Source organism: Salarias fasciatus, chromosome 22 (assembly GCF_902148845.1).
Source record: "Salarias fasciatus chromosome 22, fSalaFa1.1, whole genome shotgun sequence".
In the NCBI taxonomy this organism is placed as follows: domain Eukaryota; kingdom Metazoa; phylum Chordata; class Actinopteri; order Blenniiformes; family Blenniidae; genus Salarias; species Salarias fasciatus.
The window spans coordinates 26,017,219-26,041,769 of record NC_043765.1 but is presented as its reverse complement, the minus strand read 5'-3'; the positions used below and the strand labels follow the sequence as shown (position 1 = coordinate 26,041,769).

Below are 24,551 nucleotides of genomic sequence, written 5' to 3'. Positions count from 1 at the left end.
TTAACGCCGTTTGTGCAGCTTGTAAGAATCTGATGACTGGATGCAGCCCTGCCTCACCTCATTACTGCGGATAATTTATCCCCTAATGCTCCTAATGCTCCCGTTTCTCCCCCGCCGAGCCTGTCGCCCGCCGACCCGGCCGCCGCCCCCCCGCCGCCGCCAAGCAGCCGGTAATGAGGAGGCGTAGGGGGACCGCCGGAGCGCGGGTTCTCCGAACAGTCAATTGACCTCAATTCGGAGCGACCCCTGGCGCAGGGATGCGGGGGCCTGGTCGGGGATGAGGGGGGGGGGTTTTGCTTCTATAACCTTGGCGCTACTTGGAGCCCCGTCTCAATAAATCACGAGCTCGTTAATGAGATTAGAGCGCGGCGCGGATCGATGGGGACGGGCCTCCGTTTCGCCGTCCAAACCGCCAAACTCATCCAAAGTAATGATTTTCCTCCCCTCCTGCGCGGACGTTTCAAAGTTTGCGCTCGGCGGAGGCAGCGGGGCCCTCGGAGGGAGGTCCGGGGGAGCGGCGGGGGCGGATCTGATGTGTACAATCAGACAAGTGGGCCCGGGCGGGGAGTTTGCTTAGCGCCGCGGTGTTTACCGTTCGGGCAGGCGTGCATACGCAATGTAATCCACTACCCCGGCTGATGTATGTCCAACACTGGCTGAGCGATGAGGAGCAGCCGCTCGGCGAAGTCCCCCCCACCCCCCCTCCCCCCGGGCGCTCAGACACGCCACAGATTGCTTTATTTGTCCTCTAAACCAGGATGATCGGCAGCAGGTAATGAAGCAGGTAAATCTGTGCAGATGACTGAGGAGGCTTAAACTCGGGCCCGGAGGAACAAAACGCACCAGATCCTTGGGTTTTTTTTTTTTCTGCGCCCGGATGGCTTCTCTCTTCAACCGGCTCTCGCCGCCGCCGCCGCCGCCTCTCAAAACCGGCCCCGCGGGGCTCCACTCATCCGTCCGGCCGGCCTCATCGATAAAGATCACTGTCCGGCGGCGCCGGCCAGCAGATCGGCCCCCGCAGGCCGTCGAGCGGCGGAGCCACACGGGGGAGAGAGGACTTCAGAAGGCTTGGAGGGGAAAGCCAGTGAGTGTGTGTGTGAGTGAGTGTGTGTGAGAGCAGCTGTCGGTGGGAGTGCTGGTTGAGATTAAAATCCAGCCAGTAATCACGGAGCGTCAGCAGCCCTCAGGAAGGACAGACGGCTTCAGAGATATGCTGGGCTGTGATCAGAGGTGTTCTTGGGCCTCCGCTGATAGGAGGCTCTAAAACGCACCGCCAGCGCTCCCGTGTTCCAGATGTCCGCGGTTGATATTGTTGATATTTCCAACAGGGATCAGGAATATCAGAAATGTATTGTCTCAATAGTAAAGTGACCCATTGGGAACCGTAGAAATGGAGCGAGGAGATAATCACCGAAGAGGCGTTGGAGTGATTTAGTCGTCCACTCCCAAAAAACTCGGCGCCTCGCGATAATTAATAAAGGAGAGCGGCTGGACGATACAACGGAGATATCGCGGTGATGGATTCCGACGTTAAAACGACTGCACGTTGTGTTTCCCGGAATGGAATCTGAAGATGTTCATTCATTTCTCCTAAGCAGCTCAGTTAATCTGGACGGCGTTATCAGGATCCTCGGTGGAAGCTCAGGAGACGCCGAGCGACTGTTTCCACCGCTTGAGTGATGGTCTCTGTCGACTGACGCCATCATTTGGGGGGAAAGTACCTTCAACGAAAGAGCTGCTGTTAATCAGCTCCCACCGGGTTTTATAATGTTGTTCTTTGAAAGAGAGCAGGACTGAATGCTTCATCGCAGATGGCGTCTTCAGTCAGTTATGAGGATAAATATTTCTTAGAAGACCACTGTGGAGGCCTTTGTTTTTGAACTCTTATTGCTCTGGTTATTTTTAGGAGACTCTTAAACAAGATTCAGTTTCCAAATAGGATTTAATTGCCCCTATTCAGTTTTAATGGGCTTTGGTGACCATGAGATGGCGAAACAGAAATGAACACGACCGACAGATTTAAGCTCATCGGGACGATGACGATGAAAAACCTGCAGATTTAGGGCCCGTTTACACGACAGCGTTTTCAAGTGAAACTGCAAAGCCGTGGTTGTGTTTTGAGTCTCCAACAATGACAATGAAAAGATAACTTTAGAAAACAGTTCTCGAAGCAGAACTTTACAAAAGTGCTCTGACACACACGTTTTCTGAAATAGAAACTCCAACCTTGGTTTCGTGTTATTCTTCCTGACCCTTTGGATCTTTATACATCCTCTTTCCAGATCCTGCTGACCTAAACTGATCACTTTATAGACACAAAGTTTTGAATCTCATTTGAAATGGAAGCTCTTTTCAGATTACAAAGACTGGTCCCAGTGCATTATGGGTGATTTCCCTTTCTCTATTCTCTCTCTAATTTCTTTGCTGATCTGTTCTTATTCTGTGACTTAACGTGGCGTCCCCTCCCCGCCGACGCAGCACCCAGTGACGAGAAGCTTCCGGACTGGCCCAGTCGAACAGAAAACACCAGCGATCTGCATACGAGTCGCCGATAGATCACGTTGTTTTCTGCTAAATTTCACACGTTTCTCTCTGCTTTACTGCCTGAGATGCTGGAGCGGCACCGCTGGAGGACACTTCCTTTTTGTTTTTTAAAGCGAGTCGGCGGCGGCGTCACAGAAAGCAGATAAACCGGCGCCGGCTGACAGCGCGATTCCATCAAGGCGTGTCATCGGACCGGGGTCGCGACCCCCCCGTCTAAGCTGCGGTGGACGCGGGCGTGACACTCATTGACTCGGCTGAACAGATTTCCAGTCGGAGATTGGACCGGAGGCTGTCGGCGTTTAAAGGACAGGGGAGGAATGCGTTCAGATGGCTTCACTCATTGGCTGTCAGCTCGGTCGCAGAAGGCTGAACGATGGACTCCTTCGGAGAAGCACGCTCCTCCATTTACTTTTTGGCTTCTTCTTTTCCGTCTCCTCTCAGCTCTCACTTCTTTTTTCTCACTTGTGTGTCCAGACTTGCCAAGCTTCAAATGGTTATCACAGAGATTTAGATAAAATACTTTTTTTTATTTTTTTTTACTGTGATTACCACTGTAATGATATATTAAACAGCTTTGCTGAGATCAGAAGATTAGAACAGACTTTATGATTTGATTGTTTTCTACAGTAACTGGATGGATGTATTTACTTCCCGTAATTACTTCTGTCTTATAGCAGTTATTTGTCGTGGCGGAGTCCACTGCTGGATTTCTCGCTTAAAGCTCCGGGATTAGTCACTGGCAGTGCAGCAGTCTCACTGCTCATCCCATTATAATAAAGCTGCATTAAGTGACTTCTGATCTGAAGCTTCACTGGGAAGGATTTCACCGAGGTTCGCGGCACCGGCCGTCACGTTCTAAAACCAGTCCGTTGTTTCTGTTTGGTAGGGAGCGTGGAGGCGGTTTGAGGGAATAAAGGGTGGGACAGACAGACTGACAGAGGACTGAAGGACGTACGTGGTTGGAGGTCATAACGTTATGGCTGATTGTTGTACATTTTTAACTTGGTTCATTTCATTCTATATTTATATCTGTTCTTATTTACCACACTGCAGAGAGCAACCAGCAGGAAAAAAATTCCCGTCATATATTTACATTTTGGTGGCTGCCACAAAGCCGATGGGGATCGATGCTGGCAGCCCTGAAGGAATCAATTAACAGGGCGTCGCTGCAGTTTTCGCTCAACACATTCCTCCGACAAACGGACTTAAGTGGGCAAATTGATTAGAGGCCCGGCGAAGATGGATGACGGCCCGGTATCAGTGGAGAGCCGTACCGTCAGGCGGACATAAACAGCTTCTGCAGCGCTGTAATGAAAAGTAGACGCTAAAAACATTAATTACTGTGCAGAGCGTGTGTTTTTTTTCTTCTTCATGTTTTCGTTGCAGGGTTTCCACCGGTGAGTTTTATGCGTGCACTTTATGCGAGGCCTCCTGAAATGCGGTATGGATTCTGTTAGTTGACACTATCAATTCTCCGTCGTTGAATTTTATGAGGCAAACACGGAGCCACGGGAGGCGCATATTAAAATCCAGGCAAGCTGCTGCTGCTTGTTTTGTTTTTTGTTTTTTTCAGATGTAGCTGCCCAGCTGTATCTGAACAGGCTGCATCGCCGGAGCTTTGTGATTTCTTCTTTCATTGTCTTTGTTTGTTGACGATGACGTGTTATTCTTTACTGGGCAGTTGTGAGCAGGAAGCCAGATTTATTTATTCATATCAGATTAAAGCCCCCCCCCCCATTTTTCATTGCCTGCTACAAAAACCGTCTGAGAAGGGTTCAAGGATTGCATCACCCCGGACTGGATATTCTCAATCGGACAATCCGTCTCCGCCGCTGTTTGCAGAAATAGATTTTTGTTTCAGTTCGGCTGGTGGGAGTTTTGGCGAAAGGGTGAAACTTTGCTAATAAAATATTGAAGACGCTATCAGGCCTCACGGTATCAGTGTGGCTCATGCCTCCCCCAGTCCGCCTTCCATCCCCTGCCCCGCTCGCTGTGGCTCCACTGTCTCTCCGGCACGTTCCTTCTGCCCATGCATTTTTTATGTCTCCCTCTAAAAGCTCGTGCATCTTATTTGCCACCTTAATGCAACGGCGTTTAAAGCTGAATGCAGGGAATCAGGTAAATATATGAATCCGTCACATGGAAGTGAAACACAGCAGGGCTGCTCTCCTGTACTCCTTATTCAGCCATGCGTCTTGTCCATCCATCCGTCCATCCATCCGTCTATCAACCATCATCCATCCATCCGTCAATCTACCTATCCATCCATCCACAATCATCATCCATCCATCCATTCATCCATCCATCCATCCATCCATCCATCCATCCATCCATCATCTATTCATCTATTATCCCCTCCATCTACCCATCCATCCATTCATCCATCTACCATCAATTCACCATCTGCCTATCTATCCATTCACAATCCATTGTCCATCTATCTGTTCATCCATCCATCCATCCATTCGTCCGTCCATCTGTCCGTCCATCCATCCATCCATCCATCATCCATCCATCCATCATCCATCCATCCATCCATCCATCCATCCATCCATCCATCCATCCATCTGTCCATCCATCCATCAGCCATTCAGCCATCCATCCATCCAACCATCTATCTACCCACCCATCCAGCATCCATCCATCTATTAATCTATTATCCCATCCATTTATTCATCCACCCAATCATTCATCCATCCATCCACCAATCCACCATCTACCTTTCCATCCATTCCCGATCCATTGTCAATCCATCCATCTGCCCATCCATCCATCCAGGCATCCATGCATCTATTCGTTGGTCTGTTCATCCGTCCATCCATCCATTATCCCACCAATCCATCCATTCATCCGTCATCTATCCATCTGTTATCTCATCATCCGCCCATCCATCCATCCATCAATCTACCCACCCATCCATCTATCCATCCATCCATCCATCTATCCATCCATCCATCCATCTATCCATCCATCCATCCTTCCATCCATCCATCCATCCAGAAAGGTAAAATAAATCTAAGTTTTTTAAAGTTGCCATTCAGGTCTCACACACACACACACACACACACACACAAAACGATGGCGGCGTCTGAACTTGCAGTGACTTTGCCCAAGGACAGTTCAATATATCGACAGGGTGATATGAGGGATCGAACCACCAACCTTGGGACTGTGAGATGACCTGCTCTAACAGCCGAGACACATCCACCTCTAGACTCGACCAAGCTGAAGTGTCTTTGGAGGCGAATCGCGTTGAACCGCGCTCCGCTCTCCCGCCGCGGTGGAGAGAACGGCGCCCCCCCCCCCCCCCCCCCCCCCAGGTGTCGGTTTGGCGGTGGCGCCCATTAGCATGGCGGCGATCGGCCGGACTCCGGAGTCATTCCTCGCAATCTAACAGAGTCACACTCAGACGCACTTTTCCGCGGGCGAGGGCCGAAGCGGAGGAGCTTAACGCCGGCTGGACGCACCGGGCCCGGTGAATCGATGGCGGTGGGCGCGCTGACGCGTGACGAATTGAAGAGTTAATCGGTCAGACGTCTCTAATGGCCCCGGCGTAGGAATGAAAAATAAAATATATTAGTGAGAAGAAAGCTGCGGTCTGTATCCATCTGCCGGGGCCTTTTGTGCTATTGATTGTCCCGAGGCACTTAAAGGCTGATGTATTGTCAACATTGCAATCTATCGGTCGTCTCGAGTGCAAAGTCAGAGTCTTGACTTCCAGCGGGCCTCGGGATAGATAACCAGCGGTGGGTAAAATCCTACCACACACACACACACACACACACACACACACACACACAGAGAGGCCTGAAGCAGCTTACAGTAGCAACTTTCATCTCACCGGCCGTTAATACACTCAACCCTAAAGCTGGGAGATTGCAGCTGGAGAAGTGAGGAGTGTGTGTTCGCCGAGGAACCAATCCGGGCTCCGCCGACTGTAATCACTCCCCGGCAAACCCACGGTGACTCTGCTGCATGCTGGGTGTCGTCCCCCCCCCCCCCCCCCCCCCCCCCACTCTGCATGGGCCCCGCTCATTTAGATGACTGAGTGAATATTAGGTTTTTTGTTTAAGGACTCTTGCAGATGCCGTATGGATTTAATGAAGGGCGGGGGAGGGGAGGGGGGGTTTATTCACGTGTTGTACGCCGTGGAGATTGATCAGGTAGACTCTCTCACTCAGGTGAAGCCCAGCAAGCCCCACAGCTGCGAATATTCGGCTGATGCGATAACTCCGTATGCTATTTGATGTTTCTTTGAGTCCATATGAATTTGCACTCTGGGTGAATTCCTCTGTATGTATTAGATTTTCTGGCCGGTCGTTATCGGAGTCTATAATTACTGCGCTCACTCGTCCGTGGAAAGACAGCAGAGGTCACCTGGAGGTAAAGCGCAGTCCTGCAAATTACATGATTAAAATTGACTGAAGTCGCCAGTTTCTCAAGTCCAGTATGTGCCGGAGGAGTGTATCGTGCGTCTCGTGGACGGAAGCAGAGTTTGGCTTGACTTCCCGTCGAGCCTCCACTTTATATTCCAGCTTACGCAGGAGGTTTCCAAATGAGTCATTTCAGCGGAGCGGCTCATATCACACGTCAGTAATCGATATTAATGACTGGATTCGGCGGCTCTGGATTCTTCGGCATGGCCGGTTCCAGCAGGTGTGAACGACCGGCGGCTCCTCCGCTTCCCGCGGCGTTCACAGCCTCGTATGTAAATCCATGTTTCCGTCGGGTCTTCCACTCGTTTGCACAGCGGAGCGTCTTTCAGAGGGACTCTAATCGCGCAGTTCAAGGTGACAGATGTGACATTTAAATCCAAGAATGGTTCGTTGCTGCTGGAACATGTCACGTCTCTCAGTCCGCACCTCTTTACGGGGAAAGTAACTACACATATACATGGACACGTCCAGCTTTTTCTCTTCTTTAAACTAACCATAAAAACACGTTAAAAAGTCTTTTCAAAGACATTCAAATCACGTGTTTGTCACAAGGTGATTGTAAAAAATGTTTTTGTGTGAATCTCAGAGTAACAGTCTTGCAACAGGATTTGACTGTACTTATAATCAAATTCAGAAATGTGTTTTGTTCCCGGGGGACAATTAGCATTAATAGAGCAGGCGGTGCAATAATGAGTAGAAATAGAGAAATTAAAGATAATTAACCTTTATATATGAGCCAAATGAAACGAAGCTGGTGCCACATTGATGACGTGACTTTGCTTTTGCATTGTCGTCTCAGAAAAGTTCTACATTTGCATGGCAGCACAGAAATACAGAAATGCTCTGAACGATGTAGCAGAGATCACCCGCTGGTCTGTTCACGTCTTGAGGACGATGCAGCTCAGCGTGATCACCGTGACCTCTGACCCTTCCACCCAGGTACCGTCCATCTGACCTTTCACTGTCAGAATAATGACTCTCCAGAGCTCCTGCTTTTGGAGTCTGATGGGCTTATAATAAATCCTGACATTTTCCCAGTTTAGCGTTTCAATGAAGAGCTGAAAAGGTTCAGAGGATAATTAATTCTATTGTGACTGTTGATTAAATGCATCTGTGTGGAAAATACCAGCCGGCACAACAGAAACATGCCGGGACAAAACTTTACAATTAAAGTTTCCCTTTAAACAAACAGTGGAGATATTTAGTGGGGGGGGGGGGAATCGTGCGTTTCTGTTCTGAACAGACTTCTGGGAGTCCGTATCCCTCTAATTTCCCCCTCTGCCAGTCAAGGCGCCGCTCCGCGGCTAATGGCGTGCAGTCATTTCATTTACCCCTTGTCTTCGCAGGTCATCTTCGAGGCGACCGTTTCCGAGGAGCGGCAGGGCTACATCGCCTTGGACGACATCGTGCTGCTCAATTACCCCTGCTGTAAGTACCCTCGGCTGGACGTGTTTCACCGGCAGCCCCACCTGCTGACCTTTAGCGAGCGGCGGGAAAGTGTCTGGCTGCACACTGGGAACCGGCGGCTTCCCGGAGGCGATGGCGGACCGGGCGGTGGAGCCGCAGCACGTACCTGTGCGATGGAAAAGCCGAAGTAACACAGCGGGAGGCGTCTTTCTTTTTTTTTTGTGTCCTGGCAGAACGCCTGACCTTTCCTTCTAATCGCCGCGCTCCCAGCCGGGCGCTCTTAAAGCTAATGTGATGTTACAGGCGGGGAAAGGACAGCTCGTGGTCGCACTTTGATCCTCTCCAGGACCTTTTTTTTCCCCCCTCTTTGACATCACAGGGATATTTGGGATAGTATTGTGTGTGTGTGTGTGTGTGCTACGAGACACGGTGTTCTTTTCGGTTCAGCTCGCCGTGGCGCCTCCCCCCGGCGTTCGGGCACGCCGGCTCAGTGGAGATGCGGGTCCCATGGTGACGGGGCCCTTTTCTTTCCCAGCGGTGCCGTTAGCGAGATGATTAGCTCGACTGGGCGCCGCAGACAAAAGATAAATGTGATCCGATCGGCTTGCCAGGAAGTAGAGGTCAACACGGAAAAAAGAAATAATAAAAAAAAAAAAAAAAACGCCACTGACTCAGGACGACTTTCAAGCCCGAGGCCGTGGAACCAAAATGACAGAAACTTCAATTCAACCAACACAAGAGGGATCAAAAGACGATAGTGCAATTAGACCTTTTGGGTTTATGCCAGTCGTTTTGATTTTTGAAAAGTGAAGCAGTTCACCTCCATGACACTAGGGGGAGCAGAGACGTTGGTTCAAACCGCTTGAAACTCATTGGTAGCATTTATTTTCTGATAATAATAATCAATGTAGCGCGTAGATTTGCAATAACCTAGAGAGTTTTAGCTTTGGGTGCACTGAAGCAGACTGTAGCCTCCAGCTACAGGCTAGCTTCCTGCACGCCGTCGTCCACATCGGTCGCTGAAACTCAGGCGCAACAGGTAAAACTTGGCTCTTTTCAGATCAATATAAAGGTGAACAGGTGATTAGGTAAGACCTCTCTGAAGAGTTACGATGAGTAAAGTGGCTAAAATGGTTATAATCAATAAAATAGTTCACCATTACAAAAATTTTGAAAATAAAAAACAGCCAAAATCATTTGAAAAAAATATTTGAAATTACTCAAAGTTAAATATAGAATTTAAGTAGTAGCCAGAAAACCTCCAGAAACAACAATAAAATATCTTAAATGTCACTAAACAATGTTTTTTAGTCTATATAGTGCAAAATAAATGCCTTGTTTTCCAAGTATCAAATCAAGAGAAGGAAAAGCATGACTGTATTGTAAGAGATAGGAGTTAATCAAAGATGTATCATCTGGCAGGTTTGACACTGTTGGGCGGACATAAGTATAATTCACTATATCCATGTGGCAAACAAATAATGGCAAAACTGCACCGCTTTTAGTTTCTGAAAACTGGAAAGTTTCTTCATTTAACTTGAAATAAACTTTAACTTTAACACATAATTAGAATTGACAGATAAGTTATGTAATTATAATTATAATTTTGTATCTCTCCTAGCCCAAAATAAATTACAGTTATGCCGATAATGAAAGGGCAGTAAAGTTACACTTCAGTTATTATTGAATAATCTGTGCTTTGTGAGATAAAACAGAACTTGGCTCAGTGTAGGGTTATATTTATCAGAAGGGATTTATTTTTGTGTAGAAATCTCAAAGTGGGAAATAATTAAATGAGTATATGTTTTAATATAATATAATTCAGTTTCTTTGCAGCTAAGTGAATATTATTAGGAGCAATGTTTCTTTGTTGATGATGTTGTGCTTTCAAGAAAAAGTTTATTGATGACTGTTAACTGTATTTAAATTTGTTTTTGTTTTGTTTAATGTACAAACCAGATCATTTGTGCTGCGTTAGCATTAGCACAGTGTATATTTTTAGCATTCCTTTTCAGTTTACCTCACCCACAGTTTCCATCAACTGTTTCAATCCAAGATGCCAACAACGGTCCGCTTGTTTAGAAATGCTGTATTTTTAGTATTTAATATTTAGTGTTGGAATCCGCCCTGGTCTTCAGCGGGGAAATGAAATCATTTTTTTTTTCTTCTTCTTTTTGGCTGCTTAAATGGAGGAGAATGTTAATGAATGGTAATGTCGGGTATTTATGAGCTCATGAAATTCAGATATCCCTTTCTGGTGCTGCTGAAAAAATCAGGCGGGCCACGTATTATAAATCATTGAATCCTCTCTGGGACGCTGGAACTAAAATAACCTTTCATGAAATATCAGCGTCCAGATCCTCCAACGTCGCTGTTTTTTTTTTTTCTAAAACAAGAGCCTATTTCAGACTCGGCGTTTAGCGTTTGCCCTCCGTCACCCACCGCTGTGTGAAGACGTTCCACGGATTCACGCTAAGATGAAGGTTTAATTTGGATAAAAAGTCAATGTGACTTTCTCAACACGGCGGATCTGTGTGAGCGCGTCAAAGAAAGGAGAGAGGTTTCAGAGAGCTCCGTTCAGCGTAGACGGCCTGGTTTTTTAAAATTATACTGCTGAAATGTACTGAAATGTACTGGTTTAAAACACCTAAATCTGAAAATGTAAAGCTACATTCACACCTAAAAAAAGCGCGTCAACGCGAGAAGCTGAACGCGTGTCAATTCTGAGGTCCGACGCTGAACAACGCGGGGCCAAAAGCCGCCTCCCCACCAGACGCGACGCGTCGTGTATGGTGGGGAGGCGGGGCTCCCTGTAAAATGAAGAAGTTTTGTCCCAGAGCTCTGGGCGAGCGTAAACGGCCATTAGGCTGGTCCATGCTTCACATGTACGCGTTTCCGCGTCCGCTTTGGAAGGTCCGCGCACCACCGATGCGGACGCGCTTTCTCCCATGCTACATTTTGAGCTCAGCTGTGCGCGTCTCATGCAGGCGCGGTGATCCACGCAGCCTCGAGAAGCTTTTCCGGCTCTACAGACTGTTTATCTGCTCCTTTATGACGGATTATTTAGAGAAAATTAAGCACATACATTGTCAGTACATTATCTTTAAGTATTAAAGTTAATTTAGCCTTTTTTTTCTGTTTCTGAATCGCGGGGCGGCGCCGGAGCGATTAGTTACTTTTTCACTTCTGTCTGCAGACCTTCTCCTCCCTCCAGACAGTCTCTCTCTCTTTCCACGAGTTTTTCACTCTTTCGGTGTCTTCAAGTGGAGCCATCAGGCTGGAGCTCCGTCTACTTTCACTTCTACCGTCATGTTTTGTTTGCTATGGCGCTCTGGCGCAGGCGCACACTTCCATGACCTGCGCGCAATGCGCAACGCGGTCTCAAATTGTGGCTGCTGCGCGGACGTCCGCGGATCGGTCCGCGCGGACCCTAGCGGACCCTATTCATGACGATTTTTACGTCACGCGGACCAACGCACAACGCGCACCCACGCGGACATGTGAAGCATGGACGAGCCTTAACACGCTCCTCCATGGTCGTAGTGCTTCTCTTCGGACCGGTTCCAGCTCCCTGGCCGACGTCACCATGGACACGCTCTATGATTGGTTTGCCGCAAAATCGCGACGCGCCAAAGTTCAGATTTCCCAACTTCAGCATCGGACGCAAAATCGCGACGCGTAGCGCCAACGCCCCGACACGCCGCACGACGCGCCGCGTCCGACGCGTTGCGTCTCATCGCAGCTGGAACGCGCGTTCCCATTTGTTTTCACTTGTCTTTGACGCAAAATCGCAGACAGCACTTGGCGGTGTGAACGTAGCTTAAGGCAAAAAACCAGCCCCATTGGACATTTCACTGTTTTTCACAACAGGATGTTTCATTTCAATTGGCTTTATGTTGAGATTGTGGTCATTTTCAGTGGTAACCGAGTAAAGAAAAACTTCAAATTTAGAAAGTTCCCATCGCAGTATTTTACCAGACACCTCTGACTTAAAGGGTCACAACAAGAAAGGAAGACGTGAAACGGCCAGAATAGCTAAAGGGCCTTGACCTGCTCAGACAGGTAAAAATTCAACAGCCGTAAAAATAACAACAATGGCTGAGTTAGCTAAACTGGCTAAAACAGCTGAAAACCTTATAGAAATAGCTAAAACAACAAAAGTAGGTAGAACTGAGGCTAAAGTTAGATTTCTGTCCCGGGTTTAAGTTAGAGTTAAATGGAAAATAACCGAGGTGAAATGCCACTAATGTGAAATTCATATGGGCGGCCATTATGGATGATGTCATGAATCTCCCATGATTCTCGTTTCACCTCGGTTATTATTTTTTGACGCTAGGGTTAAGATTCATTTATTTAATTTAAAATTCACATTTCACTTCTCAATGCAAAAAAAATCATAAAGGTACTAAATTAAAGTCATACTGGAATCAATGGCAGGTTTTGGGTTGAGGTGATTTTTTAACTGATGAAGACGGGAGAGTCCAGTGGAGAGCAGGTTTAAGTCCTGATGAGCGGAGGTTCACATCCAGGCTTGGGTTGGAGGTTGGCCTGAGAGTGCGGTTCAGTCGGGGAGGTGTCGGCTTCTTCATTAGGCCGTTCCTGTTCAGTATGCGGCTGGAGCCTGGGGGCAGACGCCGGGACTCGGACCCTCACCGTGCGCCGTCGCTCACATTAAAGGCGAGGGGTGTATCATCAACACATGACTCATTAAGCACATAGAACAAACGTAAACGTTGACTCAAGCTCAAATAATAAAAAATAAAATAAAGAAAAATCAAGGCTGGATTTGCTGGTGTTGGCGGACGAGCGCTCAGCCTCACCGGCCTTTCGAAAACACACTCGCCCACACAGACATGTAAGTAAACATTAGCATAGATTTCCCAACAGGCAGCGAGAATAATGGTTCGCCCCTTCAGGAAATATTCAACCGCGACTCAGTTTGCAGCCCTCCTCGTTTGACATTTGTGTTTTTACCCGGGAGTCCGCCGCTTTATTCCAAACACGCGTTCCAGTCGAGACCAATCTCCACGGCATCGGCCGTAAGACGGCGGCATTACTAATTCAAAGAAGCAACGCCTCCGACGGTCGGAATATGTTCCCGGCTCAATTTACCTTGCTTCTATTTATGTTTAACGGTACTAATTAAGGCTTGACAGGTCACACATCCCCGCTGCCGAGCTTTTAGATTTCAAATTACTTTTTCCCAGAAACTATTAATGCAATCGCCTCATCCTCAAATGACTTCCTGGTAATTGGGGCTGTGAACGTTTGCCTTTCCCTGATGAGTTAAAAGTTTGGTGTTTGCCCGCTCCAGACGGAAGCAGCCGCACCAGAGCAAGACATCTGAACGCTGGCGCCGCTTCTTTCATCCGGGGTCAAGGCGGCTGTCTTTACAATCCGTACGCGTGAGATTAGTTCTCGTGTTGTCGGCAGCGGCGCGCCCGAGGAAGCCGGCCGCCCTCGCCGCGCTCGCTGGGCGGAGGGAGCGTGAAAGGGGGGAGTGGAAGGGGGGAGAACGGAGAGAGAAAAATGCGAGGAGCAGTCTTCATTCTCCCAGATGTTGGCGCTGGTTACCGTGGAAACCAGAGATTTATTCCGGTCCATCACTGTAAACAAATCCTGTTTTGCACCGCAGCAGGATCTGCTCGCCGTGGTTATTATTCCCTCATTATTTGGTTCCAGAGCATTGTTATCGCAATGTTTTTCTATATTGTTTTTGGGTTTTTACACTGAAAATCATCCCCAATTTGAGGGATAATTGTAGTACAATCTGTCCTCCTGTCTACAAAACGCCAGATTAAGATGTAGCGCTGCTTCCTCCCATTAGGCTCATCAGGCCGCAGTGATACTCAACTTACTCGATCCTGAGCGTTGGCTTGACCCTTGACAGACTCATCTCTTCCAGATCGGTGGTAAAGCCGGTAATATTCCACCATGGTAAGGTATTGATCCCATGGGGAATAGATCGGTTTAGGGCCAGCTTTCACCTCATTCCTCAACTATTCAGGCAAAGTGTTTAAAAAAAACAAAAATCTGTTTGTGTGGAGCATCTGTGAGAGCAGAATCAGATGCTGGTGTGCTCACTGAAACATCCTCCACTGAACCGTTTCACAGCTGCTAAAACATTAAGTAAAAACAACTCACCACTTTTTCATTATCCATTATGAAGCCAGTGTTTTTGGTGTTTGGCTGTACTCGGTTGACAAAAAAAATAGGCCGAAAACAACCAGTTGGGAAAATCAGGTGCTAATTTGAGTCTAATAAACATTTCATCCCGTCATTGTGCTGAACAGTGTTTCGAACCATTATCGCTCTCTGCTCCGGCCTGATAATGCGTCATTCATTTGAATTAGCGGTATTGAGTCTGGAGATAAGTCAAACAATCAGCCTGGTAGATTCCCAGGATTGAGGAAAACTGCATTAGAGCCAAATAATCCCCTTCTGTTTGCTAATTAGCAGCATTTTCAGCAAAGAAAACAGCGTCAGCCCGTAGCCAAACGCTGGCAACAGTTACATTGCAGATTCAAACTTTAATTGTCAGCTATGGAACAATACACTTTACCCAGTTCTGCCATGGCTTTTTCACACAGCCTATATTGTGTAACTAGATCATGTTTTGTAAAACTGACATGCCCTGTGGGAGCTGCTTTCATAAATTAGTCTCTCTGTGTAAACAGACGCCCAGAACACAAGTAAAGTTTTGCATTTTCGCTGAATGCAGCCTAAATGTGCTGCGTGTACCATGAAACTAAACTGGGCATATTGCAAGCTTCCAACATGAGTTATGTCAATAGAAAAAAAGTTTTTTTAGCATTAAACTATTAGCTTTCCATTTTTAGCACCACTTCTGTCATAATTTCCATAAATAATGACGTCCCGTCCCGTACGCCAGCCATTAATGCATTGCAAATGTTGTCGGGTTACAAGTTCGTTAACATTCCAGCGCATTTGTCAGAGTTATCCGTTAAAGACCGAATGCTTAAAGACTTGGAGTAATGAGGGTGCAGCTTGACATGTAGCCCAGAAATGCATTAGCATACTTGCCAAGCGGCACTCCAGAATGGCTCTCCAGCTAAAACGCCCTGTCTTGAAGCATTAAGCTAACTGCAGGGTGTTTTTCACCTATTGGGACGTGTCGCGGTGGGAAACGAATGGACGTGAAATGAATCAAGGCGTCGTGACTCTGCTTCGGCGGTCTTTGGGTCGTCTCCGTCCGGCCTCGGCAACGGAAGACAAATCAAGAAGACGGATTATTTTTCTCGTTAATGGTCATTCTGCCCGTCGGTTTTCTAGCCAATTTGCCTGAAAGGGTTCAGCTGTGTCTGAGGTGGTGCAGTGGTCTGGTCGTCTGTCAGTCAGAAGGTTGCAGATTTGATTCCCTATCTCTCCCGGTCCGCATGTAAAAGTGTCCTTGAGCAAGGCTCTGAACCGTCGCACTGGATGGATGGTGGAAAGTGGTGGACAAGGGGTTAAAGAGGTGGGGTTGGAGTATCAGGCGTTCGATCCCCACATTGGGTGTCTGACCAAGACCCTTGACTTCATGTGGAGTATCTCCAAGGGGGTTAATCGAGTGGCATTAGCTAAAACAAAAAAAGTTCAGCCTTCCTTGTTTCGTGTCTTTCTCCGCCACTCAAACCGTTTCCGGGCTCATTCGTCACTCAAAACCCTGCCGGTGTTTCAGTGGAAGCGGCTCGTTTGCGGCGTTGAGAAGTGTTCCCGGCATTTTGACCACTTCATTAGCATACACGAGAGGGGCAGATTATATTAGAAGCACTTAACAGCATAATGCACTCAAGCACAAAGAGCCCCGGCCCACTGCAGCCGCCTGGGCGATAAACAGCGCCGCTATTACCTTCCTGACAGCGTCGACAGGAAGATAAGACTCGACGCAGGCTGGGCTCACGTCGCGCGGCTTGTTCCTAATAAAGTGGTCAAGCAGTGTACAGTCTGGAGCCTCTTTGATTGTTCCCTGCTGTTTGTTTATTGATCAGCGCAGAGCTGAAAATGAGCCATCTGGCCACAAAGTAGCAGCAGATCCAAGTCAGAAATACAAATCAATAGCACTGACAGGCAGAGAGCCGGCCCGGAGGAAAACAGAGGAAAAACACTTCTCAGAAATGTATGAAGATGGCTTTTTTGTTTCCGTCTGAAGGCACCTGCTGAATTATTGCTGTAGCCGTGTGAAAATAACATTAGAGGCGGCATTTTGAAATCGGTACGTGCTTCCGAAAGGGAGAGTTGATAATCGTGAAGACTTGTGGCAAAGAGAAGAAGAGGACTCCTGTAGATCAGGGTCCGGGACCCCCTCAGAGGGACTCCGGAGACCGGACCGGTACAAATGGAAGGAAAACAATAAAAGACACTTTATAGAATCTAGAAAACACCTGAGAAACTGTACATGACTTTTATTTTGAAGGCGGCTTCTGATCGGACGCCACTCTTGTAGATTATGGCGAATTTTACAAATGTTAACTAGATTTCAGCTGTGGATCACTTTTCCTGTGATCGAAGCGGCATTAGTTTTATTTGACGAAGACTAAGACGAAAGGTATTAGTCAAACCCTGACATTTCGTCTCGTTTTATTTTGCTGACTTTTTTTTTTTTTTTTTTTTTTTTTCAAAATGTTGCCTTCTACACGTGAAACTTTCCTGAAACAAACCCACCAAAACTACACCTTTTCCAGACGGAGCCTTGTTTCTGTTGACGCAGGAGGGTGAATCTTTGATTTTATTGAGGACTTTTACATAATGGTTCCTCCTGAAGGTTCCATGGAAGAGAAGCAGCAGCGTGGTGTAATTGATGACTGGCGTTTCGGAATAAAGAGCTGGCTCCGCGAGACGAGCCGCTGCCAGCGCTTCTTTGACGATTCCGCCGCAGCACAATGAAGCAGCCCCCCCTCTGTTCTTTCAACATGTTGCATTTGAACAATTCTGCTCAGTAATAGCTCCAGACTGTATGAGAAGCGCCACGGAAGGTTGACGACACTCGCTGTAATATGAAATACTCCCAAAAATTTCTCAACTTTCACGTTCACAGAAAATCACGCAACCCAATCTAAAGGAACATTATTGCACCGCTTTACGTTTGTCGTTCTGGCAGCAGACTCCTCCGTCACTGCGTCTCTCACACACACACACCACACACACACTTCTCCAGGTTACAAGCGCTTAATTTTCGCTGTTTCCTCTGGGTTTGTTTTAAAACTGCACAGGAGACAGGTGAAACTTTAAGTCTGGTGCATAAAACGGGATCTTTACCAGCAGGAGAGAGTTTGTTTGGGGAAAATTTACATGTGATTGTGTTTGCTCACCGAAAGCTCCTCGGGGTGTCTTCGAGAAATGACCTGAAAATATGGGCGCATTACTTTAAATGATGACAACGTGGACGTGTTGCCAGTTTACTGGGCGGCCATATGGCGCCGCATGCATCGCAGTAAACAAATAAAAAGCGCTGCTCTTTTCGTAGAGTGGCATTAAAAACACGTTGCACGTACGTTTCAAACAGTCGCATTGCTTATGCGCCTTTATTTAAACACACAAACGGCATTCGGGAAGAGTCATTCAGTGGAATTAGCCCCGTTTTGCATTTTAGCTCATTTGCATATCGCCGTATTGTGCCGAAATATACGTATTGCGTTATTAGAGTGGGATTGAAAAGTATTTCTCATCTGTCACAGCGGCAGAGGGGGGGTTCATTAAGCAAACTGTTTTCTGCTGTATAAACAAAACGAGTTTGTATATCTAAGTGGGTGTAATTTACAACAAAAAAATCTCCATTTATAGAAGCTTTTCAGTCTGTTATGAGGCCGCTTATCCAAGTGGTGCAAACTGTGAGCATGTTTAATTTGATTTCTCTTCAATTTTCTGTCACATAAGTTGAATGTGAAACGGTAAAGCACGGCGTGGCAAAACAAGGTCGACGCACTGCAGAGGCACGAGGTCCTGCCGTGTCGCTGTTTCAATGAAAACATCATTCAAAAAAATGAAAAGAGATGAGAAAAGATGCCGTTTTTTTCTTAGTTCAGCTCCTGTCCTGTTTGCTCGCAGGAAGGTGCTGCGATTTGACATGTAGCGCCTCGATGATAATTCCTATTTCCCAGCCTTCAGTAGAAAACAAACCATTTGGCGCTTTTTGAAAAGAGGAAACAACGCAGCTTTTCTGAAACGCTGCTGCTGCTGCTGCTGCTGCTGCTGCTGCTGCTGCACATGCCCAGGTTGATCAACAACAACAGCGATGGCTTCATGACACAAACAGTGCCAACTAGTGGCCTGGCGTGCTAACTGCATCGTTTTTAATACACGGAACTCTTCATGAATGAAAATGCAAAAAACAATGTTGAAACGTAGCCATGCTACATGCTAATTAGCATGTACAAATGTTATGTTGAGTCCATTCAGGCAGCGGTCCTGAACACTGAACACTGACGTTTGAACGAGGCTAAAATGAGGCCAAGTGAAACTAAACCAGGTGGCTGCAGAATCTCCAAGCTGTGAATCTCCAAATTGTTAAAAAAGGAAACTTTAATAACATGAAACAAAGCTAAACGTGGCTCCGTGACAGAACGCTGGAAGGATCTGAGATATTTAAAGTCGACATTTAATTGCTGGTTTGGAAGAACGTCAGCGCTGCGTTCACACAACGCAGCGGCGTTTGGCGTTTGCTCGGCCGCGGCGCGCCGTTAGCATACGGCGCTCTGAATAAATTACAAGCAACATCTGTGTGTTTGATATATTTATACAGCAACACTGCGCTGCAGATGTGCCTCTTTCCTCACCGTGTGTGTGTGTGTGTGTGTGTGTGTTTTCCACAGACAAGGTGCCTCACTTCTCTCGGCTGGGCGAGGTGGAGGTGAACGCCGGCCAGAACGCCTCCTTCCAGTGCGTGGCCACGGGGAAGGTGTCGGAGGCGGAGCCCTTCCTGCTGGAGGTGAGCGAGCCCCGCCTCACTCCTCGTCTTTCCAGTCGGGCTTTTAGCTAGTTTAGCTACAGTGGTTGTGTTTCCATGCGTGGCGGCTGGACGGACGAGCATTGAGTCTTTTTTTTTTCAGTTTTCAGTTTGTATGGTTTTTTTCAAAATGAAAGCATCTTAATACAACATGTCTGACCAGCCTCACACTGTAGAACTCTGAACTGTCTTTTATCGCAGCCCAAAACCAAAGTTCTAGCTCCAAACTGAAAGGTAAGGGTGTTTTTTTTAACAAATAACCACATCAGAGAAAAATGTTTCTCCTCTTCTGAGAAGTGCTGGCTTCAGGTTGGGGGTTTATAGGAGCTGACTTCAGGTTCGAATCCCACTGCTGATGGGTCAGCGGATGGTTCAAATGCAGAGAAGCAGTCGTCGAGGGGATCAGTGGTATTTTCTTTATTTCTTCGGTAGTCACAGTCAAGCCTTGCTGCACCAACAAGTTCCACCTGAAAGAAAAACTCTATAAACACAGTGGAAGTGCTGTCAAGACTCAGGTCTGAATCCTCACTGCACCCTCCCATGTTTCAGCGCTGCTGAAGTTCCTCCACTGACCACAAAGATCCGCCACTGGCCAGAGGTCTGGAGGTCTGACTGGGGTCAAAATCCCCCAAAAGAGCCCACCTGGTGACCTCTGACCTTGGAATCGTCTCCACTGACGGCGGCGCTGAAGACATTTCAAGCTGCAGGGCTCAAAGCACAGACCAGTTTCCTCCTCATGAATAATGCAGTCAGGTTGTTAGACGAGTTCCGTCTTTTAATGGTCGCATTGTTGCAGTGAGATGAGCCTTTTCAGGGTTTTTGCTTGTGTGTTTTTTTTTTTTTTTTATTGTGGCATTTTAGTTGACTAAAGCCCCCTAAAGTGTCTCCTCTCATGCATCAACTGAAAATAGTTTTTTCCTAGTTTGAATATGAGCTAATATTAGTCTTCAGAAATCCGGTTTTTGAATGCCTCGACTCCTCTGCCGGCCTTGAAGCCTGCACATCTAAGTGCTTTTGAAATGACGGCAGCTCGGAGAAGACGCCTTCTTATTTTTTATTTTTTTTTCTTCCTTCTGCAAATGAGACGTCTGCATACCGGGTGATCCGGGCCTCGTGTTTCCACTCAATATTACTTCACCCCCCCCCCCCCCCCCTCCTCCCCCTCCACTCCCTCGTTCTCTCTTCTCTGAATCGAAGCCTTTGAAGATCATCGGCATGTGAAAAGAGCCATTTTTATATTCTTATCGCTCTCAGAATTTGTTGATGGCGTCAAAAACGCAAACAATACGAGGCTTGTCTCGCGTAATTTGGCGGCTTGATGAAGTGAACTTCCCAGCCTCCTTCACTCCCATCCTCCTCCTCCTCCTCCTCCCCCTCCTGTTTTTGAGAGGAAAAAAGTGGAAAATAGATTCGTATCACAAACTATTACTACCTTCTGTTCCTGCATTTGTTGCTGTTCAAAGCCTGTTTGATCATCAGCGCCGAGGCGGCTAATTGCCGCCTTCCCTTTGATCTCGCCGGCGATGGGAAAGGTCCTCTCTCCTCCAGTCTGGAACTTCCTCTCTCTCACTCTCCCCTTCCTCTTAAGCAGTCCAGACAAATTCTTAGCATAACGTTTCTTCATCAATTAGCATCTTCTTCCTCTCTGCCGTCGCAAACCGCAGCCTTCATAGCTCGGTTTGATCTGCTAACAGCAACGTGTTCGGAGTCCAGAACCTGGAACTGCGTCTGCATGGATTTGGTTCACTGTTATGAAGGGTGTATTGTGTTTTGAGGAGGAAGCAAAGAAACCAAAAACATTTGAATAGTTATCTATATGCACGGTGATTGCTGGACTTTTACTGGAAAGTTCAGAATCTGCTGTCCGATGAAAGATGATTCTGAACATCAACTACGATACCCACGATGCCTTGTGTCCGTCTGCACTATGGCAGCCCCAGAAGTTCAACATGCACAACATTAGTTAATGCAGTGTTTCTCAGTTCTGGTCCTCAGGCCAGCATGTTTTAGATGTTTCCTTCTTCCAACACACCTGATTCCTGTGATCTGCTCGTCATTAAAGCTCTGCAGAATGTGTTGGAGGAGGGAAACATCTGAAACAGGGGGCTGGATTGCACGCTCACACAGCTTGATGGCGCTTTGCGTGCATTTTAACTCTCCAGGGTCGCCGTCGTCGTCCACGGCGCCAGAGACAAAGTTTTATTTAATTAAAGGTGCTGTAGGCAGGATTCAGCATCTCCGCCATCTTGCTTAGGTTTACCTAAGCAAGATGGCGATTTGACCCATCTAAGATGGCGATTTGAAACCCAGCACAGCCAATCCTGTCCTGTTTTCTCTGACATCACGCCCTTACGCAAGTTAAGCCCCTCCCACAAGAACGTGTGACGAATGCCCCTCGACCAATCACGGTTAGAGCCTCGGGCTCTTCTGATTGGTCAAAGATACCTGGAGCTGTCAAGATTCCTTTTCAGCTCAGAACAGAGACAGATGGAAACGCTGCGCCCTCGCGGTAGTGCAATTATGCTCCACTCCTAAAGGATTATCAATGGATGCTCTAACATTTAATCCAAAGAAAACACAGAAAAAATAGCATTGACGAGCAAAATCCTGCCTACAGCACCTTTAAGTGTAGTTTTCGCACCGTACAAGATAGAAACTTATTTTTTTCCCTTAAAATCAGGACATTTCAGGCTTTCGGCGCGTAGTTCTGCCATCTTGCGATGGTGTTCAGATAATAAACAGTACCGCGTCAAAGTAGGTGGACCAATCAGAGCAGTAAGATAACTATCTCCCACATTTGCAAGGTCGCAAGAAAGTTCTGCAAGCAATAAATCATGAAAACATCAACTTTTACGCACGTGTACCATGCGTCATCCGAAATAGCCAGAGGCCCCATGGGGTTAAGGGTTTTAAGGGTGATATCATGCACAGTCAAGACACAACATGGAAGGTATCTCAGGAGAAGGTTTGATGGTACGATCTGGGCCTATGTGCTCCACTTTGACGGCGCCAATGTTTTCCTGGTATTGATGTTTGGAAATATGGAGCTAGAGAAACATACATACCCCAAAAATACCCTTTAGCCCAACGCCGTGTCAACAACTGAACAGAGTGTGATTAAAGTGCAGAGTGAGAGTGGAAAACCGCAGACTTAAGAGTGAATTCATCAAATCTAACCTTTCCCGTGTCAGGTACAAGGCTTTATCTCTCCGATGCTTTAAGGGTAAAAACCTTCTGGATTCCTTCGGAACACGGCGCTGAATTCATGCGGACGGCGCTCTCATCTGCCGGAAACTGATCCCTGCTTTTTGTCAGTAAAACTGCAGCAAGGATACAAAAGCAAAGCTACTTCTGCGACAACAGTTTTTCTTTCCTCGCACTCGTGGAGCAGCTGTGCATACTCAGACGATTTACCTTTTCTGAGTGTGAATTAGCGTCCGAAGCGGCGAAGTGAGCGACTGGCAGTCGTTACTCTCAAGTCGATGCTTCCACAGCCTCTCAGAGAATTGGAAATCTGTGCTCTTTTCATTTCTGAAAGACTCTCTCCCACTCTGCTGCCGATTGACCTAAATATTTGCGGGGATATATACGTATATATTTCTTTGCTCCTGTCTCCACTTCTTCGGAGCCGGTAACCAACATCCCATTCAAAAGGAGTAAATGTTTTTCTCTTTTTTTTCCCCCCATCTTCCTACAGATTACAGGTTATATTGACACCAACACTAAAGTCGAAATGAGCTGCAGACTGCAGCTTCAGGCGGCGGCTCCCTCCTCCCGCAGATCAAAATTCATATTTTCTCGCAGCGGCTCAGCACATTTCTCGCCTATCCTCCCCAAACCAATGCAAACATGCGAATGTCAAACCCACTTACCCGTGAAAAGCCAGAGCAGGCGACAGCTTACATAATAATCTGCTTATGTGTGAGAGAGCTGCATATATTGCGAGCCGCACCTGGAACGACTCGCTGCCGCGCCGCGCCGGCCTCTGATTCCCGTCCCGGCGCTTCGGCCAATCGCCGGCGAGCCTGCGGTGCTATCACATTAGCAAGATGAGAAAGTGTCGGCTCGAGACCCGGCGGCGGAAACAGCAACAACAACCCCGGGTGCTCGCCCCGTCCCCTCGTCACCGGCCTCACGCTGCGCCAGTGCGCCGTTGTTTCCGCTGACATTTATCACGTATTTGTTCTGCGGCCCTCGCCGCGTTGCTAATTCCGGGCCCTCGCGGCTGATTTCCCCCCCTCTGTGTCGTCTCTGTCTCGCCCGGGCTAGCGGAGGAACGGCGTGGTGCTGGACGCGCCCCTGCTGTCCCGGCTGAGCCACAAGCGGCTGATGGCGACGTTCCAGGTGGAGGCGCAGCGCGGCGAGCAGGACCTCTACCGCTGCATCACCTCGTCCACCAGGGGCGCCACCGTGTCCAACTTCGGGGAGCTCATCGTCAGAGGTAAGCCGGGCGCTCCGCGGTTGAGGGAGGGCGGCGACATACACTTGAAATACGTTTTAAATACGTTCTTGTTCAACACACCTTCATTTCTGTTCTGACTATTTCAAAAAAATCGGTGAGTCTGGTGTCAAATTACAAGAAATATGCTATCTTCAAACTCACTATTAGAAAAAAGTGGACTTCCTTGGAGACAGACCTGATCTTCCAGTCTTGGAAGTTTATTTTATGCAGACTGCATGATGCCAAAGTCTCAGAAATCAGATGAAGCTGGTGTCAAATTACCCATTCTTAAATACAGTTTGAAGTTGTTGCAGACAAGCTTTGATTTGTGAGTAAGAGCTCATGTTAGATATATGCAGACAGCATCACGTTAACCTTGAGTAAATCATGGTGAGTAACTACGAGACATCCATAAACAAGCTGATGAGTCTGGAGTCAAATTACAAATTATGTGTGCTAGTTCTGTTTGAAGAAATGGAGTTCTTGGGTCAAAATTCATTGACTTGGACATGATGGCCACTCTGACATTTCTCAATAACCAGATGAAGCTGGCGTCAAATTACACAACAGTGGAGATCGGGAAGAGTTTTAATTTTTCCCAGACGAGCTTCGATTTGTGAGCTAGAACTCGTCAATATGTTTGATGGGTGCAGACAGCGTCACGTTAACCTTGAGTACATCATAAGTAGCTCTGTAGCACATCAGTATAGCATGAGAATGAGGCTGGTGTCAAATTGAAAGACGTGTCCTTTCGTATTGAGACGTGAGTTATATGGAA

General features: G+C 47.4%; 1 protein-coding gene across 1 annotated transcript in view; it reads left to right on the top strand.

Moving 5' to 3' along the window:
- LOC115409847 (receptor-type tyrosine-protein phosphatase U-like) overlaps nucleotides 1–24,551 on the top strand; it is a gene marked incomplete at its 3' end in the record, with an annotated part of 218,143 nt that overhangs the window by 117,476 nt on the left and 76,116 nt on the right. The window contains 3 exon segments of the mRNA XM_030121130.1: nucleotides 8,327–8,408; nucleotides 19,199–19,314; nucleotides 23,602–23,773. Of these exon segments, the coding sequence (XP_029976990.1) occupies nucleotides 8,327–8,408; nucleotides 19,199–19,314; nucleotides 23,602–23,773 (370 nt within the window).